The 20,330-nt window shown below is 41.7% G+C and overlaps 1 protein-coding gene across 4 annotated transcripts in view; it reads left to right on the plus strand.

The window, feature by feature from the left end:
- Positions 1 to 3,093: 3,093 nt before the first annotated feature.
- Positions 3,094 to 20,330, plus strand: part of LOC121622897 (endophilin-B2-like) — a 19,733-nt gene continuing 2,496 nt past the window's right edge. Inside the window, exons 1-11 of one of the 4 annotated variants that reach the window (XM_041959955.1) lie at positions 3,094 to 3,239; positions 6,293 to 6,434; positions 6,978 to 6,989; positions 8,139 to 8,267; positions 8,874 to 9,007; positions 9,233 to 9,325; positions 11,725 to 11,787; positions 14,486 to 14,509; positions 14,634 to 14,723; positions 16,811 to 16,911; positions 19,156 to 19,360. In XM_041959955.1, the coding sequence (XP_041815889.1) occupies positions 3,177 to 3,239; positions 6,293 to 6,434; positions 6,978 to 6,989; positions 8,139 to 8,267; positions 8,874 to 9,007; positions 9,233 to 9,325; positions 11,725 to 11,787; positions 14,486 to 14,509; positions 14,634 to 14,723; positions 16,811 to 16,911; positions 19,156 to 19,360 (1,056 nt within the window). In that variant the 5' untranslated portion in view covers positions 3,094 to 3,176. The remainder of the gene's footprint in view (positions 3,240 to 6,292; positions 6,435 to 6,977; positions 6,990 to 8,138; positions 8,268 to 8,873; positions 9,008 to 9,232; positions 9,326 to 11,724; positions 11,788 to 14,485; positions 14,510 to 14,633; positions 14,724 to 16,810; positions 16,912 to 19,155; positions 19,361 to 20,330) is intronic. The other 3 variants (XM_041959957.1, XM_041959956.1, XM_041959958.1) reach the window with 3 other exon arrangements.

The following is a 20,330-nucleotide window of genomic DNA, read 5'->3' on the forward strand; positions in this document are numbered from 1 at the left end:
ATGGAGTGGTAAAAAAATGAGAACGGCTTGTTGTTTTTCTCTCTTCACTGCAGGGTACTAAACTGTCAGAGCTAATTAACGAACCAGCGGTGAGCCTGGAGCTCTGCACTGTGATGAAGGCATAGCTCCAAGCACGAGGGGTCGTTCCACTGCAGGGCGGGACATCCCTCCCACGTTTACATGCACTTTGAGTGATTAAACTGGAAAGACTCTTTCCCCCGGGTTTTGCCTCGCAGGCCGCGCACAGGGAGCCCTTAATTGTGATTAATCAACAGCTTCTTCAGCAATCGCACAGGATCATCACCTGTATTCGAGAGGACACCACCGTAGGAGACCATCTCTGTCTGAGATACAAGTAGCCTTAGTGAGGAGCAAAACCATTATTCTTGATAACATTCTTGATTGGTGATAGCAGGGTAACACTGGACACCTCATGCAGTTGAAGTAAAATTCAGTATGTACTTCTAGATCCCCAGAACTTGATAGAAATCTCAAACCTAAAGTTAAATTTGGTGAAAGGTAACTTAGTACATTTACTCTGGTAGTGTACTTTTTTCTCCAGCTATATCTTCTAGTTACTTTGTAAATTGAGACTCAATTGAAAGTGTGTGTGAGTGTGAGAGCTGAAAAACACTTATCATGGTTGGTAAAACTAGAAAAGCATAGAAATGTCATCCATCACGTTATTTCAGTGAACATCAGTTACAATAACAATGATGATATCATTTCTATTAATTCTTTGAAATTCAGTTTCCTCATCATGTGGTAATAAATTCATCCTGAGGTGCTTTCTGAGTAAAGAAATGATTGATGGCTGGGTGCTCATGTCAGGCTCCTTGTGACCTCAATGCGGTCTAAGCTTTGCACTGTAGTCAGTGTGAGAAGCATTCATCGTCTATGAAAAAGCTGCACATTCATCATATTAATGACATCCCAGCTTCCAGTTGCTCCCCTGCTGACTGGCTTCAGGACAGATTCTCACAAACCGCACTGTCCTGTTGAGCTTAAAGGCTAAATATTGACCTTGAAAATAGTAGTTTAGCAAACAGTTCTTAGCCTCAGCTAATGGAGTGTGCTCAGCTGATATGGAGACGGTTCAGTTGTTCTCATGAGACTGATAACACGTGAAAACTAAAGGTATTGTGGTATGTAGACTGACCCACACAGCAGAACTGCAATCCTCTCTGTCCATGTGCTGAAGTTTCCTCCCATTTTCTTAATTTGGACACACTCCCCCCTATGCAATGCCCTAAATTTAAACTCAAGCTTTAAAAGTGGGCTCTTTTGAAGGTTTCCTTCATTTAAAGTCAGAGTTTCAAGTTATGTTCTGCGTTTCCATGAGCAAATTGCGAGTGTGCAAGTATGTAAATGCTGCCATAAGAAGACATTCCAGTGTTCTCCTTTCAGAACTGTGTCTGGTGTTTGTTAGCACATAGACCCAATAATTCAGTTGTTATGCCCAGCTCATTCAGGAGCATAACAAAAGAGGGAGAACTACACAGCAACCAGTTGAATTAACCAAATATTTATTACACAAGCAACACAAAGAAGAAACTAAATCACAAAGAAGCAAAAGAGCCACAAGAACACAACCAAAAACCAAACAACATTACGCTGGGGTGCCTGGAAAGCACACGTCATCCTGATGAGAGAGAGCCATCTTTGGCAGGGCCAAGCCTATATAGAGGAGGCTGCAGGTGAGGTGAATCTCCCAATGAGGTGGGTGGAGCCAGACAAGAAGAACCTGGGGGGGAAGGAGCACAAGCAGGCCAACAAGAACACACAAGATGGCTAAGGGCCATCACACAGTATTCAAGCTGTGCGGCTGCCCAGTGCTGCCATGTGTGCTGCCATTTGTGCTATAATTGACCTCTGTTCACTCTGGATTTGCACTTTTTCACTGAGCTCATGAAACTTCCTGGATGTTCTCATTTAATCAACAATGTGGCATTCACTTGACCTTTATTTTGTTCACTTTAGGTTTACACTTTTTCACTGAACTCATGATATTTACTGGTTGTTCTCATTTAATCAACAATGTCACAGTTTAGTTTGATAAGCAGGCCTCTCTAATCTGTCATGTTATGTTTGTTGTAATAGATACATGCCTCAATGACAACATTCACCCATCTTTTATATCACTCTTCAGTAAGTCCATATGAACAGTGGCTGGCCTGTTCATGTCAGAGATAACTGGCCAATGAGACTCTGTCCGTGCGGGTCCAGCCTCTGTACATGGCAGTACCAGCCCAGGAAGATAACTGAACCCCACAGAGATCCTGCCAGAGCTCTGTCACTCTGAGTCCAGCGCTGCCTTACTTCACCCATGACCTAAATAAATCCTACATCTGTGATCTGAAGATGTCTTCGGCTTGTTCTTGGGCTTCCAACTAAAGAATCGGGTTAACATGTGGCTTTTTATTGTTCCAGTAGATCACTAGGTCAAAACTTTAGACTTCAATATCTGATTTAAGGCCAAGTCTCAAGTTTACAGCTTTTTTTCTTCTATCCACAAATACCACCCAGCATGAATAAATATCAACCATACTGTGAGTAGTCCAGCTTTTGTGAACGTTTTTTCCCGTCTGGCTGAATGAGATCTGACTAAAAACTCCACTCATGAATGTGTTGGTGTTCCCACACAGGCCAAGACTGAACTTCTGTGATCGAGTGTCAAAAAATCCCTCAAATCTATAGAATCCAGTCCAACTTTCATGAACGTCACTTGTTTCACATACTCATGTGTGACTGCATTAATGTCAACACTTTGCATTTGTAGTGCTCCCTGTAAGTGATGGGGTCAGTTAAAATGCATATCATGGAGATCTCTGAATGGAAACCCTGCACTGGGTGATCCACAGGCGACACTTTGCATGAGATCCTCCTGAACTAACTCCGTGGGCATGTAGGCTATCTGTGGGTGTGTCACCGGACCCGCCGTGGAGGCACCGCACCGCCGCGGGCTGACACCGGGAGCCCGCTGCTGTGGTCTCTTTAAACGCAGGGCGCACAGCAGATTTCCGATCGTCCGTGAAGCGGATTACCGCCACAGTCCTGCGTCTGTTGCTACATCATCTCAGCTGATCCGGAAGATCCCCGCTGCAGGGAAACAAACAAGCCCCTGCCTGTATGCTCGGTTCGGCTCGGCTCGGCACGGCACGGCACCGCACGGCACCATGGATTTCAACGTCAAAAAGCTGGCCTGCGATGCAGGGGTCTTCTTCACCCGGGCGGTGCAGGTAAGCCGTTTGCAGCAGACCGAGCAGCCTCTGTGACGAGGATAATTTACTGTCACACTGCGGGGATGAAAACCCGCCGTGGGCCGGGCTGCTCCATCTACACAGTACTCATAAAGCAGATCGTGGTGGTGTAAATTACAGCTGCAACGATGAAATCGGGTATATTTTGTCGTGTATTTGGATGCGCGCGGTCAGTGCTGTAAGCCGATAAAGGTTTGGCCAGCCTCGATCCATTATTGATGTCAGTGATCTCCCCTGTGACAGCAGCAGGATCCCTGCTCCCTGCAAGCCATCAACAGGAAAGGGCTTGTTAATGGAGCAGAGGCAGAAGCAGTATGCTCTTTATTGTACAATATATCTTCAAGTACTCATGCCGACCTGCCCCAACAGCTGCCAATTATTTGTATTGAAAAAAACTTGACACCAAATCCCCTTCAAAAAAGTGACAATTTAGTTATTCATTTTGTATTACCAACTGTACATCACTACAAGAAGCAGACTTCCTTCGACCTACGAATCAATAGGATTCATTGACAAATTCAGCATCCAAGTTAAACACTTGTAGCATTTATTTGAATTAATTGACCATATTGAAAACTGGTTCTCCCTTGGTTCTATACCTGGTATTCCCTTTCTAAATACAGCGAAGAAGCGCTAAGTTAACAGGGGATCACAGAGAAATCAGCATTTCTCCTCACATTAAGTTCTCGGTGGACCGCTTGTATGCCGAACGAATCAAAACGTGCTATAGTTAAGTAAACGGTCTTAGGTCATGTTACATCGTTAATGTAAATGTGCAGATTATCAAGAAAGCGTTAAAGTAAACGATTTTACGAGGGAATCTTGCAAGGGCTATGCGACACATTTCCATTATCACGGGCAGACTGCGCATAGCGTATCTGACAGCCTCTATTAAATAAATGTGGTAGGCTAATATTTTGAGAGATGCAACTGTATTGATCTGAACCAGACCTGCATAGGTATGAAATAGAATCATTAATAATGACAGTTATGCAAGAGGAGTGTGTTTAATCAAGAAAATGGTAGCACTCAAATGCATCTGTTAAAGTGTGCTGGGCCAATCCATTTTAATTATTAGATCCTGTGCAACACAACCATAAGACACAGTGACTTTCAGCCCCAGTGTTCACTAACAGCTGTGTTAGCTGCTGGGGCGTCATGTCTGACCACATTCTGCAGCGTTTGATTGAACTGATCCATGAATGCAAATGTTCACATCACTTCTCTGGAGGTTGTCCAATGGCACTGTGGAAAACACAGGAAGCCACTGACTGCAGAGGAGGTAGGCACGACATACTGAGACAATAGCAACAGATGACTGCGCTGCACAAAACATGTCCTGAATGCACTCAACGATCCATAGGCAGCCAGTGATATTTAGTATATTTACCATTTTATATTCCTCCATACTGTATATTACACAGAGTAGCAGAAACCTTTTTGCATTTTTGTTTTACACATCCTGTTGCCTTTAAAGAGGCAGCAGACTTGTTTTTGCTGACCTCCAGTGGTTTCATTTCTCACCTTGCTGCTGCGATGTAAAGTGTACTCCAGAGTGTGTCAGTACACCGTGACATCACTGCAGGGTGTGGTCCGTTACACCTGAAATGTGCAGCCACACCCATCACTGATGATGCAGTTGTATACTCTGCCATGCATTATACTTGGAATATTCTCTCAGAAGAAATTTTCTATTTTAAAAATGACCACAGTGACATAAAAAAGCATAAGATTATAAGCATATAATCTATTTAAAGACACATTGCTTGTTCATATTGATGAAACACCTCATGGTACTGACAGTCAGTGACGTTCTCCAGAATTCAGCAACAAGGTTCATTAAATTCCCACAAACTAAACCCCACAGTGAACCTGGGGCCTTTGGGTTCCCTGAGGGTCTGGGTTGGAACCTGGTAATCCAGCCTTGGATTGACTTCTGTTTTGACTGAGACTAAGTCTGACTCCTGTAGTCCCCTCAGTCTTATTTTTCTTACCAATGGAGGGAACATATGATCAGTGTGATGTGAGTTGTCCTACTTAGACCTGGTCAACAGCCTTGCAGCAGCATTCTGGAGCATTTGTAGACAGTCCAGAGATGACTTGCCAAGACACATGAAAAGAGGATTCCTGTAGTGTGGTTGGGATGGAATAAAAGCGAAGAATAATCACTGCTAGCTCAGGCTGTGATACAACGCTTGATGTTGTTGTTGTTGGCATTGTTCACTTGATACAGATTAAAGACCTTTATACAGCATACTGTAAATACAAATCCAGACATTTTACAGCCCCAGACCATCCTGCTCCATGCCGCCGTCCTGGTCCCAGCCTGGTGCACTGCATCAGCTGATACTGCACATGTAACAGCATCATCTGAATCAAACAGAGACCAAGGACAAACTGTCTGCTCCACTGATGTGCTTGTTGTAGTAACAATTTTTCAACAGGGCAGAGAGTCTGTAGCCAGGCTCACGGCTGTGTGGGGCTGTATTTTGGCACAGTGGGGCTTTAAGCTAAAGTGTCATCGTGCTAACATGCTCACAATGGCAATGCCATCATGCTGATCAGGCATAAGATTCACCATCCTAACTTATTGTGTTAGCATGTCAATATTTGTTGCATAGCACTGAACATAAAGTACAGCTGAGGCTGATATGTTGCTCAAATTCAAACATTTCACTTTAATAAATGCATGTTGGGAGCCGCTAGCATGGCTAAAAACAAAACAACAGAAGATATTCTAATAAAAAGTGTCTGTCTGTCAGGCCAGGATCTGCATCTATATTCCAACACATTCATGCAGCACCCATAAAAAATAAATTACATCTACATTGCAAATCTTATACGTTCATAACATGTCAGCACAAGTGTACACATGTCTACCAATACACACACACCAACGCTTCAAGCTCAAGTGTTACTCTTTTATTCACTTACATAGATAGATGCTGTATATCAGAAACTGTGTATGCATCTTATTAGCTGTGATTGAAGTGCCTGTGTTGTACACTCAGGATCCTGACTTTGTCTCCCAGTTCACAGAGGAGAAGCTGGGCCAGGCTGAAAAGACAGAGCTGGATCCTCACTTAGAGAACCTGATCACTCGCGCTGATGGCACCAGGAACTGGACCGAAAAGATCTTAAGACAAACAGAGGTGCTTCTGCAGCCCAACCCGAGTAAGAGAAGAAAAAAACACCTCCTCACAACCCGCCATCACGCCATATGGAGTCCCTGAGGAAACAAATTACATTTATAGATCTCTGAAGAGTCAAAAGCATAATTCAATAAGTGAGAAATGATTAATAGTCATAATAGTTGAATTGAAATAATTCTATTTAGATATAAAAGAACTGAAATGCATTTTCCATTTCTATAATGATTTACCCATATGGTAACCAGGAAACAAAAGATGGCTTTTGTTCCCTCTGGGAATCCATAGATATTGTTTAAAAGATGTGTTTCAAACAAGTGGGAGGCAAAGAAAGAGTTATTTCAAGGCTGCCTTCCTTGCAGCAGCTTAAAAGTACTTTTTATCTTTTGAACATGTCACATTTTAATTGTGCTTCCTCAGAGCAAATCAATTTTGTTACCAAGTAACTTTTAATATAACACTGATCACATTCATCTGTAATAGACTTAGAATGGATAGAATAGAAGATGTATTGTGGGAGCAATGCCTAACCCTTGATCTGTCTATTTTTTAACCCCTCATGCTCCAGTTGACCACACTGGTAAGTCATTTCCCAGAGTCCTAGCAGGGAAAGTCTGAGTGGACTCGCTGTACTTGAGCCTCCTCTACACTGATGAGCACAGATGATACAGAGTGTTGTGTTTACAGACCTGCTGTATGGCTCCACTTCTTCATTTACAGTTTGAACAAGACAGACAAATGTATTATATCACATGCTGAACCTGAAACAAGAATAAAGACATACTGAGACAGAGACAGCCTGCTGCACAGTGAATGGACTATGTGTAGACACAAACAGGTGTTGAATTACTAATGACCTTCCATTCAGGAAGACACCTGTAAGCACTTGTTTGATTGGATAAAGCCAAATGCTGCCTTCATGGGTAAATTCTCAAATAAAAGCTGTTTTTCTGATGGAATAATAATGGCTAGAATGACAGAGTCATTGCCAGCAGCACAAACATTAAAAGCAGGTTACTTATAAAAGCAGGATAAAAACATTGAGAGGTAATAGCCTGCACTGTAATGACTCACATGATACATTCAGCATAATGTCTTCCACTGCAATAATCCCATCAGTACCACAACAACACAGTCATCTTTCTGTTTTTACTCATTAATCATGTTGGCTATTGGTTCCACTGCACATTAAAAGCCTTCCATTGAGCAACTGGAAGGTTTTTAATGAGAAACGCAGGAAGTGTCAGGTTGTTCACAGTAACATAAGGCAGCTTACAGAAATACAGGGAAGGTATACATTTGATTATTTTAAATGTTTAAATTGTATATTTGTGACTCATCCAGTTAGGCTCATTACTTGAGACTGCTAATGTGGGTAAACATGTACTGTATGTAGTAAAGAAAATAAAGAAATACATACATGTGAGATTATTGCAAATAAAATGTAGCTAGTTTTGTTGTTGCCAAAAATGTCTCAGGAAAGAAATTATTTGTAACTTTGTAACATTGGAGCTACTCTCAAATATCAGGATTGGTCAGCGACAGCTTCACATGAGCTTTATTTTTTCATAATTAATCACTGAGTCAGTCCTGTTTCTTCTTGTGTTCATACAAAAGTTCTCACAGCTGCCATTTTAAAATGTTATTATTTGATTGAGACGCCTAAAACTCTGAATCAGACAGGCACAGCCATGTTTTGTTCAGTTTCATCTCTTTATCACTCATCCAGGTGCTCGAATAGAGGAGTTCATCTACGACAAGCTGGATAAGAAGCTTCCCTCCAAGGTGACCAACGCAGAGCTGCTGGGCCAGTACATGCTGGAAGCTGCCAATGAATTTGGTCCAGAGACACCATACGGTCAGTGGAGCTGTTGCTGAAACTGATATTGCTGCAGCTGATGAGACTTGTTGTCTGGTTTGAACTCATCAAGTAAGAGAGGGCTGCAGATAGCTTCGTGAGGCAGCTGCCTTCCTGTTAGCAGTGGTAATTAAAATAGTTGAAACTCACATACTCTTATGTGCTAATATCACCGCACTCAAACATAGGTGGGCTGTACACTCCCACACACACACTGCTACAAACCCTCTAACTACGACTAGTCTCCACCTTTTCCCAATGCTGAAAATAACTCCAACTTCCTTGGCCAGCAAATATTATGTTTTCAGTTACAGTCCTCAGCCTTTGCCTTTTTTCTTTTACTCGCCTTCAGTCTAATTTCAGTGATATGCCATCAGATTCGCCCTCAGCTCAGCTCAGCTTTCAGAATCGCATCAAAGTGATATTTCTTGGTGGCACGATGTCTAAAGGCCTCTAATGCATGCTTCTGTGTTGGCGTTGCCATGGCCGAATAGCTGACATTGCTGGAAAACATCAACACCTGAAATTTGGTTAACGAAGGATCAAATGACAGTTTCAGTTAGATTTGACATTAATACAAGTGTGCATGTATTGTGCCAATTGTAGGCAGTACCCTGATCACAGTGGGAGAATACCAGAAGAGACTGGGAGGAGCTGAGCGCGAGTTCCTCCATACATCAGCCGCCACTTTCCTCACTCCTCTACGCAACTTCTTGGAAGGAGACTGGAGGACTATAGCAGTAAGACTGACCCACTGACTCATTTCATTACTTAATCACAACCATAAGTAAGTCTTTGGTGCTTCGAGACATTGTGTTCACATTAACAGCACCCATGTGAGGTGTTTTCTGTCAGGTATCTTCTTACACAGAGCTGTTACCTCACTGTGTTTGATGAACGTGTTACAGGGTTTGCTCCCTGAAGCAGATTTTCAGTTTCTGACAGATCCGTCCTGTCCTCCTCAGAAAGAGAAGCGACTGCTGGAGAATCGACGGCTGGATCTTGACATCTGCAAAGCGCGGCTGAAAAAAGCCAAGCAGGCCGAAGCCAAAGCAGCGGTGAGATGACGTGTCACGTTGTCACTGTTGTTTTTTCCAGGAATGTGTTGTAAACAGCTGCATGTTTGAGCATCCAGCAGACAAAGAGCAACTTTATCATTTATTTGGAGTGGTGTTTGTGTCCACTATTCACTCTCTTTTAGCTCTGTTTGGGTCTCTACCAACTCTCAAGGGAATTATCTGACTCTTTAGCTGCTAAATGCTCCACTATGCTCAGCTAGTTGCTAACTGTGTCTGTCTGGTACGTGATGCAGAGCAGATAGAGTTCAGGTGGTTTACATCTGGCCATAAACTAAAGCAGCGAGCTGGAAGACGCTGAAACACTCTTATCGAGGCGAGGAGAACTGCTGAGTTTGTGATATTTCTCCTCGCCTTTCATATTACATGTATCCACCCAGACAGCACATTCAGCACTTGATGCTGTAATTGATTTGTAAAGTAAATGACCTGCCATATTTCACCAAGCGCAGAGGTTGTGCTTCTGAATCTGTTTTATGCAAAGCCAAACATCATATCCAGACAAGGATGTCTGTAAATAAAGAGTAAATTACAGACTTCCCTTATCTCCTGTGAATGTGGCACACAAAATCTAAATCACATGAGGTCCCGAAGTAAGGCTAGTTGATCTAGTCATGTTCAGATTCGGTGTGAAATCTCTTATCAGTGGGAGTTATTTTGGATAAAGTCCTGATTTAAGCAGGAGGACTCAAAGTTTTTGAATTTCCTGCCTCAAAGCAGCCAAGAGAGCCCTTCAGCAGTCTCACTGACCTCTCTCAGACCAAAACACATATGTGCCAACCTTTAAAACTGAACTGAAAGAGCTGAAGAGCTGAAATGAGAGTGAATGTTCATCTCACATGCAGAGGTCAGAACCAATTCATTGCGACTCCAGAAACACAACACTGATGTTACTCTGGATCTGCTGGATGTAGAAATAGGCAGTTGTTTGCTAACAGGTACTCATCCCAACTTTATATACCAGGTATATGACAGTGGCTGTAACTGGTGTTTTCCATCTCCAGGTGACCAAAAATGGATAATTACAGGTTTAAAGACACAGCTCGTAGTTTCGTGTTAAGTAATCAATGCAGTTGGCGTGTTGCATCTGGTGCTAGCTGTTCTCTTCCACATCTGTACATTATAAAACTGGAAATGCTCAAAGAAATACAGCAGCATCACATGTTGGCTGGAATAACAAGAGGCACACAGCTTTGACGAAGCAACTAACATATACATTTTTGCTTTCTGCAGACTAACATTTGCAGTCCTTTTGTTCCTCAATCAATCATTGCTTGATTGCTTCTTCAGATGGCATGGCTGCACTGTCCAAGCTATAACTTCACATTTTCAAAAAGCTTTTCAGATGCTCTGCTGGCTGCCGCCAGTGCCTGTTGCAAGTATCTTAACCTCAATAGGATAAGCCTCTTAAAGCCTTGCACTGACTGTGAGACGGTTTGTCCCATCACACCTTGATGCCAGGACAGCGGGCTCACAGGACTACTAGATGCAGTGTTTTGTTGGTACACATGCTTGTTAAGAACATGCCAGAAAGTGAATGTGGATGTTAATTTTGTCCTGTCTCTCTCCATAATAACTAACAGCAGATAAAAGTCCTAATAACACTCAGGTACAGAAGAGGCACATGCTGAAATTTCATTGGTCAGAATGTCAAACATGATTAATACAGACAAGACCAGGAGGGCCTTTATCACAAAGCAAGTGCAGCTCAGGCTGGCTCTCTTTGGCTTATCTATCATGAAGCTTGTTATCATCTGGCTGTGGGTTTTCCAGCTACCTTTGGGGGAAAGAGTAGGATTTCTTAATTACAAGCAACTTAATCAGAACCATGAGCGGAGTACCTTATATGATGTGAGACGAAACAGTGATATCTGTTGGGAAATGACATTACTGCAACAGCACACAATTATATTCAGCAACACAAAGTTTGTACAGTGTAATCACACAACCAGAACAGAGTAAGAAGCTTTCAGTATCCTAAAATCAGTTGGGATCATCCACTGAGGAAGAGAAGTCAGTGTTTTTCTGCTGCCGAAGCAGAGAGTTGAAATACAAACAGTTAACAAACAGTCCTGAAGAAAAGAGGTGAAAGCCCCTTCAGGTTTATCTCACTGTGATGTTGCATTTACACTGAGTTCATCATCAGTTTGGATTCCTGTTAAAAAGGTGACAGAGCTCTTTGTTAAAGAGGTCAGGAAAAGTTAGAGATCATGTTGAATTGCACAATTGAACTCGTCCTCACTGATCTGCACTGTGCTGCTGCTGATCTGTTTTCTTTATGCTGGCATGCTTTCGGCTAACTTTTTTTGTTTTTCTGCTTCATGAGTGTGACTGCATGACTGTGCCGACATGTGATTCCTCCTCCCTGCTCTTGTTTGTAGGCTGCACCTGATTTTCAGGAGACGAGGCCTCGAAATTATGTTCTTTCTGCCAGTGCATCAGCGGTAAGAGTCCCGAGTAGACCAAATGGCACATGGACATGGCACATTTAGCATTGTCCCATAATTGCCTGTTGTGGCTGCAGTGGCTGCTGTTCAGTAAATGTTAGATAGGCTTTATTTGATAAAGATAAATTCCAGATGTGCCTGAGACAAATCTCCAGCCTCTTAGTTAGACATTTTGTGGAGGTTAGTTTTAAATATATCGCTTAAGCACTCTTTCTCAAACCATTGAAATGAATAGAGGGAGACCAAGTCGAGGACAGTGGACAGTGATTCCTGTCAGTCAGAGAATCTAGACCTGCCTTCATATGTAACCCTGCATCAAACACACAGAGGAAACACCTGGAACCAGTTTCCAACAACACATCAGTGGCACTGTAATGTTGCCTACCTGTGGTGCCTGTATATTTAAGCGGCATGGGATGACAGCTAGTAAATAACACTGTAAGAAGCACATGTTGTAAGTTTGTGAATGACTGATAGTTGAAAGTAAATGATGTGAGAGGGCTGACTGTGATAACAGCACTGCTGCATGCTGTTTGCAACGTAAATATGATACTTATGACATGAGCATGTTTGCACACATTTCATTTTAGTCATTGTTTTGAATCTCCTGAATTGTCATGCTTACTATTTTATTTGACTAACAAATGGTAATATATAGCCTTTATTTTGAATGGACAAACCTTAAGCAAATTACCACTCACACTAAAACACTGCTGCTAGAATATGAACCAAAACCAGAAAATTTGACCATGTCACCTTTGTTCTAATTTCAATACATTGGCCCCCTGTACATGCTAGATCTGTCATAAAGATTCTACACAGCCGACACCATCCTGCTCATCTTCTCTAGTCACTGCAGTGTTTAGGCATGGAGCCGTACTTTGTGCTATATGTTACACGTGTGTGCATTTTTAATCTGTATCCAGGTGTGAATGCACAGGAGTTTTATATTGCTGTAGCTTACCTAATTTTTTAGACGTTTTCAAATATTTCAAATAATCAGTTTGGCAGGTTTTTTATGTGATTTATCTCACTTTTCACATTTTTATATGTTTTTCTAATGTTGTTCATTATTGTTTTATTTTATGTACAGCCCTTTGTGATATTGGGCTATAATGAACTTGACTCAAATATATGAGTACTTCATAAGTGTTTTTCTGTTAATGTCCTGAAAGTTTCTCATTGAGTAAGTTAGTACTCATTGTCCCTGTGAAAGGAGAAATGAAAGAATTGATTTAGTCAGTCTCCAGTGATTTAGTATATGTTTTGTGGTAGACTTTTTTATACACCTCTATGCTATCTGATAATGTCTGATGGACACCTTGCTATTTTGGTGTTTTTTGGGTACAGGGACAGGTTCAATATTAATGTGGCCAAAACAATCATGAGTTTTCAAGTGATGCACAAAAGGAAATTGTGTGATGAGGACAGACAGTATGATTAGCTGTTTGTAACTCTTTATTATCCAGACAGTTTGACTAAATAGACTTACATAAAGGTCATTAGTTCATTATTACTCTAACTTTCTAACCATCCTTGTAAATCATAAAAAAAGATAATTATTTTCTAAATGCAATTTCAAAAAAACCATACACTCACGTTCTGGTAAAGCATGTAAAACCTATACAGTGGGGAAGATGCTTTCTCATAATAACACCCATTAAACACAGGGGGGCGTAATACCACAACCATTCACAAGGCGTAGAGTCAAGGTTCAGTTTAGGCTGCTGGCCAACGGCTGCAGCTGTCACTTACAAACAGGTCACTGAAATACTTACTGTACACTCAAAGTCAAATCAGGTTCTGTCTCTGTTTGGCATCTCTAGTCACACACATTCTGTGGTTGAAATGCTCTTTGTAAGGGTCACAATATCATTTCCACAAAACACCATTTACTTAGTTCACTGTTTTTACAGAGTAAAAATATGAACCCCTGTGAGTCTGGTTGAAACATCCCTTACCGCAGGTGTCAAGCACAGATCACATCAGTTCAACATGAAGAAGCCAGATTTACAGCTGTGACTCTCACAGTCACAGCAGCACACAGTGATGATGCAGTTAGAAAGAGTGAAAGTGGAGCAGCCACAGACTAAACCCTAAGCTGTAACACCTGAATGGCTCACTGACTTTTGTTTATTACATGCTTCATCATTCAGCAGCAGCTGAAGGGCTTGTTGTTGTGGGCCTCGAGTGGTTGAACCGCTCCCCTTGCTGCATGTTTGTGCCGGCTTACTATCATTATTAATAGTGTTTTGTCTTCTTGCTGCAACAACTCAAAGTGCTGTGAGAATTTCTGACAGAATGTCAGCAGTTTAAGTGTAGACGCTCTGGCACGTATTAACCAAATTCTGTAAATATGTGAGCTGCTTCCTTCTGTTAGAAGAAAAGGGGCTTGGACTTGCAGTTGCAATCTCTACATTCTAGTATTAAAAGCACGTTGCTTTTATTTAAGTTACTAACTGTACATCTCTCTACATCTTTGTAGCATTAAAAGCAAATCAGTTAAATAAACTTGATCAGAGGGTTAAGATCAAGTTGACCTGCCATTAGGCTGATTAGTTTCAGAGTATAATAACATAACAGACATCATTTCTAATTCTATGATTATCCAATTGTGTTGTCCACATAATGTGATATTTGAGTCTGGTAATGGTTCATGACTGCTTTTTTTCTGTTCTCATGCTGCATCGCTCAGCTGCTGAGTGAAGAAGTGGACAAAGTAAGTAACCCCACAGGAGAGGGTGTGTCCGTCTGTGTTAGTGTCTGTGCTTCATGAAAAGCATTACCTGTGTTTGTGCGGCCTTTTCAACACGTCACTTCTGTCTTTTCATGACCTCCTGCAGGCAGAGCTCGAGCTTCGTGTTGCTCAGACAGAGTTCGACCGACAAGCTGAGGTCACCAGGCTGCTGCTGGAGGGCATCAGCAGCACACATGTGTGTACCCCGCCTGTCATGTGTCTCCTCCTGTGAGCCAGCAGTGACTCAGAGTCATAGACCATCCTGTCCAGAGGAGTGATGTAGAGGAAGTGCTCAACATGAATCATTGTATTACGTTCTTGCAAAACCCATTGATTGCACAGAGTTGCCGGATTATAGAGAACTACTGAGCACATTAATGCTGACAAAAGGGGGAACTCGTGAACTTTCTTGTAGCTTTAGAGACACTTTCACCTCAAGAATTTTGCTATGAGAACTAACATTTACCAACAGACACATAACAAATATAAATGAACGGAAAATTTAAATTCAATCAGCAACTAGCTTAGTGTAGAAGGAGGTGAGGGTGGTGGAGGGAGCTGTGGCTGCAAGTTGCATTGGCACGTGTGTATCCAGCTCAGACTAAATAAATAAACTACAGCGAAAATAATGCATTTCAGTGGATTGGCGCAATCACTGGATGTGCATGAGGGTTCAAAGAACCCATGACGCACATATTCCCATAACATCCTGTTCAGATAGCCGGGGTAAGGGTCTTGCACCGTCTGCTTTAATTAACTCTCCTTTGTTGAGTACAAACTGCACTTCGGAAGAGGAATAGTTTGCAGAGAATTGCAGAGCGCCAGTTAATGAGCATTAACTGAGGCTTTTCCCTCCATCCTCAGTAACTCTGTATGGAATGAAGTAGTGTACAATCCAAAGAACAAAATGCCATCTGGAGCATACAGCACAGCTGGAGAGCTGTTGCGCATCAATACTTCTTGGCGTTGTGAATGCTAATGTTACTCAAACCAGCAATCCTCCTGTCTCGCTAAAGTGTTAGCTGTTAGCTCGTCAGCTGCAGTAGATCACGATCAAACCCTGTTGGTCATCAAAGCTCAAGCACCATGCATTTTGCAGATGTGTACGAACTTTTAGAGGAGCTATAGCAACCTAGGAGAGTTACATGCTACAGTTAACAAAGAAGTAAGAAATAAAAATTAAAGAAATAAAACATATTACATTAAACTTCCAATTTCCAAGTTCCAGTATTTTTAGACCACATATTTGTCATTTTGAGAACTTGGGGCCAGCTAATATATATCGATGAAGGATTCAGTTTTTCCCCACCAGAATTCTTGGAACTGTAAAAAACGCTTTGAAACAAAACCAATGGAAAAATTTCTGGTCAAAATTTCCCCAGGGGTGAGGAAAAATTGTACTTTGGACTTCAACATAACATCCTGCCAGACTATGTCCTTGGTCTGAGCCAAGAGTTTGTTTCTTTGGACAGCGCCAGGCCAGCCACTTGCTAACCAGCTGCAGTTGTCTTTCAACAGATGTGAGAGTGGCTTTGGTCTTCTCACGTATTTCCCCAAATGTTCAACTATTCCTCTAAGAGTAAACACATGAAAGGTGACATACGTATGTGAAAAAGAAAATAACTTTTGAAGGAATATTTCCATTTTATTAATATGTTTTACGCATTTACATACAGCATCAGGCACACACCACCATTACACACATGATGAATTCCAATTAGAGCAGTGTTAGTACAGCTCTGATTCCATAAGATGCTGTGGAAAACATAAAAGAAGCAGCATGTGATCATATGCGGGTCCTTTTTGACATATTCAACTGGAAACAGTACAACACCAATATATTTAACGTTTGACCTCAATGACCTCAAAACAACAGACTGGGAAAGTTGTGGAACGCTCCAAAAACACCTGTTTGGATCATTCCACAGGTAAACAGGTTGACTGGTAACAGGTGATAGCATCATGACTGGGTCTGAAAGGAGCATCCTGGAAAGGCTCAGTGGTTCACAGCGAGGATGGAGCGAGGTTCACCACTTTGTCAAACAATATTACCACACAGGCATGGGAACACTTTATAAAACTATTGTTGGCAGACAGTTTGCAACTGATTACATTCTGTTTTTATTTACATTTCACAAAGTGGTTTAACTTTTTGGAATCAGGGTTGTATAATTTACAGTGAGTTTTTTAACTGAAATGAGGAAATCAGTGTATTCTGGTGATAATGTGATGATAATAATGCAAATATACTGAATTTATCTTGTCCTTTCTCCCCTTCTCAAGCTCAACCACCTACGTTGTCTGCATGATTTTGCAGAGGCCCAGGCCACTTACTACGCTCAGTGTCATCACTACGTGCAGGACCTTCAGAGGGAGCTCAACAGGTGAGGATTCACTGCTGTGGGTAGCTTCATCTGTGACATTTGTATGACGGGGTAGATTGGATCTGGATATTGCAAAAAGAATGTCCAGTAGCATGCAAATTTAGCTGTGGATACACATGGACACGTACACACAGGACCAAATGCATGATCACCTCCGGACGCAGCTGGAGATAATCACAGCATTTAACTCCTTGACGCCTGAATTTATTTAGAATTATATTAAAAAATTAATTCTTTGTGTTTTTCACAAAGAATTAATTATTTTCAAATTGATCCTAAATTAAGAGGAGTTTGTTAATTTTTCTGTATCACATGCAATAGATATAAATGTAGGTAGGTTCACCAACTAGAATAGGGTTCAAACAAACAGTATATGTCCACTTTTTTCAATGCTTAAATGCAGTAAAAGCATCTTTTTGTGTATTTAAAATTCATTTATTTCATCAAACCAGTGCTTGCAAAGGTTCCTAGGTGTATGTTGGGTATGCACAAACCGGCATTAAAGGAATGCTGACTGCAGACTCAGTCAGTGTTTGGCAGCTGTTACACAGGCTTGATACAGACTCCAGCTCAGGCTGGAAGTGCGTAGTATGCTCACGTCATTTAATGCTCACACAAATGTGACTGTATTCTGAGATTGACCATATGCCGCCTTGTTGTGTCTGATGAACCCCCCGATATGCAAATCTTAAATGCAATGTAATCACAACACAACGGCAGTATCTACAGATATTCTCACTCATCGGTGTAGTTACACAAGTCCTGTAAGAGCCATTTCTGTGCATGTGTTTCATTTCTGTTTCTGTTCTGTTATTTTTGCTGTGAGCTTCCCACCACTGGGGGCCTCCCTGCTGTGAAGTGTGAGAGGTCATATAATCAGCCAGGTGAGGCACTCAGGTGTGGCTGATGAGTTTTAGACCGTGGCATGTCGCATCGTTTTGGTATTTAGTTCATTCTGATTTGGTCATCTGCATTGGTAAGCAAACGATTATTGGCTATGGAAACTGAAATTGAAGAAAATGAACAATAAACAGCATTATTTTGGATCAAAGGAGTGGAATGGACCTGTCATTCTGCCTACATATTTGTTCTTTATATGGAAATTTAATAAAACAAAGCATTTGAGCTTGACTAAGCTATGTAATTGTGTAAGCTATTAGTGTTGTGTGTCCCAGTGTGCTCTGATAAACCTCCATGAAACTAGTCTTTATTTGGATCCCCCATTAGATTCCATCTAATTTTGCCATGGGTGGGTTTACAGTGGAGTTTCAGTGGAGAATACCAGTGGACCCAGGTATTCTGTGCAACACTTTGTGCTTAACTAATAAAACATAACTTTATTTAGAATTGATAATTCATCCTTGAACATTCCTGAAATGAAAGACGGCGTACAAGAGTATGAATAGGGTGCAATGCTAACAAAATGTTTTGGAGAAGGAAGATTAATGCAGGGTTATAGGAAATGTTTTCTTCCACACTGTGTTGCAGTCCTGTCTACAAGGTTATTTTCCTAATTATACCAATGCAGTTTGCTTTTGGCTGTTGGACTCCAGATGGAAATGTCGGCTAGTTGGTTGGTCCACAACTTCAGAGAGAAATTTATCAACAACTGATTGTCATCAGATTTACAATTACAGACATTGATCCCCAGATAATGAGTTCCAGTTACTTTAGTGATCCCTGTAAAGTTCTACTACTGCTGCGACAGAAACATTGTGACTGGTAGCATCGTTTGTCGGCAGAGATAGCTGCAGTTTTTAAGACCATAGTGCTGCTGTTCAGCGCTAATGAGCAATTGTTAGCAAATGTCGGCATGGTAACAAGCTAAATTAAGATAGCAATAATGGTAAATATTGTCTGCTAAACATCAGCTCAAAGCACAGCTGTGCTTAAGTAAAGATACTAAATGTTTCACATTACAGTAGACAATAAAATCACACTGAATGCAAAAAGTAAAATCGAATACAAAGACAACGATCCAAACATGTGCAAATGATAGATCTGTTGAAAGGCTGCAGAGTCAAGCTTCCAAATCTGTTCTCACTTGAGCTGGAGGAGGCTGTTCTGTCAGCAGGACCACGGACGCATCAGGACACAGAAGCTTTCAGACTTTTTTCACTCTTTTGCATGGAGCGCCTGCAGCGGTTGTCTCTGTGCAGGATAACTGTAACAGCCTCAAACAAGCACGCAGGAAATCCACTTTAACAACTCACGTCTTTCATTTGTCTCCTGATCTTCACACAGATGTGCTAATGCCGTCGCCCCCACCGTCCCCTCTGCTGCTGTTTGCCCCAACCCTGTCTCCTCCGCTTTCCTGTCTGGACCTTCATCTCCCGGGGCCACAGTCACAGCCCAGACACAGCCCCCTGTCACAGGTACCAGGAAGGCCAAGGTCCTGTATGACTATGATGCCCATGATGCCAGTGAACTTTCCCTGCTGGCTGATGAGGTACAGTAGATGATGAGTCAGTCACCCACACACTAATATCTCTGTTACACATCAACAGTGTCTGACCTTTTACTAACAGGAATCAGTTAGCAGACTGTGTGACTAACTGTGTGACTGGTAAATGTGCTGTATAGTGGATATTAAAAGGCCTACACTTTGAACATTTCTGCTTCTCATTGGCTTCAGGCTGAAAATAAAAAAACAACAAAATCACACGTTCATTTTCAGTCAACCCATCCATCCATATATTTTCTACAGTAAGCAGGGTCCCACTTAAAGGATAGGTTCACATTTTTCAAGTCTGTCTCCGAACAATATTCAAATTCAAATTCTATGTGTATGCTGATAGAATTACTGGTAGCTGTAATCATTACTCCTGTCTAAAATAATCTCTTCTTCGGGCAACTTCAGTGTCAGAGATGGGAAGCCAAAATTCACTGTCCTTATTCTGAGCTTTTCACAGTGAATATCTTCAGCAGTCTGAGCAGATAAACTAGACCGGGTATCTTCCAAAGTTAGAAAGCATGGCCTGGAAGGAAATGATCCGGTTACAGAAGATGAGCTGTATTAAAGCGATTTAGAGACAGGTAAAGAAGGTTGAAACCACTGTCTGTTAGGATGGATGAACCAAGCTTAAAGTGGTGTCAGACACAGTTTTGTCTTTACAAGCTCTATGAAATATGTGTCTGTGAGTATTTTGCTTTTTTATCACTCAAAGATGACCTGGGGGGTCTCAAAAAGTTGTATGAAGCCTTTTGTGCCTCCAGAGGCAGCTGTCTGGAATTTGACGAACAAGTGATGTCACGTTCGACAGTGAGTCAGCATCTGTGGGGGGGTGAAGGGAACATTTTTGAAAATGGGAAAAAAAAAATCTGGAGATGTGGAGTTAGAAATATGAGATCTTACCAGATCTCTGCCCACACTGCTCTGCCTCCTGAGCCACAGTCGCCCTTTGAACTAAATTATGTTG

Source organism: Chelmon rostratus, chromosome 19 (assembly GCF_017976325.1).
Source record: "Chelmon rostratus isolate fCheRos1 chromosome 19, fCheRos1.pri, whole genome shotgun sequence".
Taxonomy (NCBI): domain Eukaryota; kingdom Metazoa; phylum Chordata; class Actinopteri; order Chaetodontiformes; family Chaetodontidae; genus Chelmon; species Chelmon rostratus.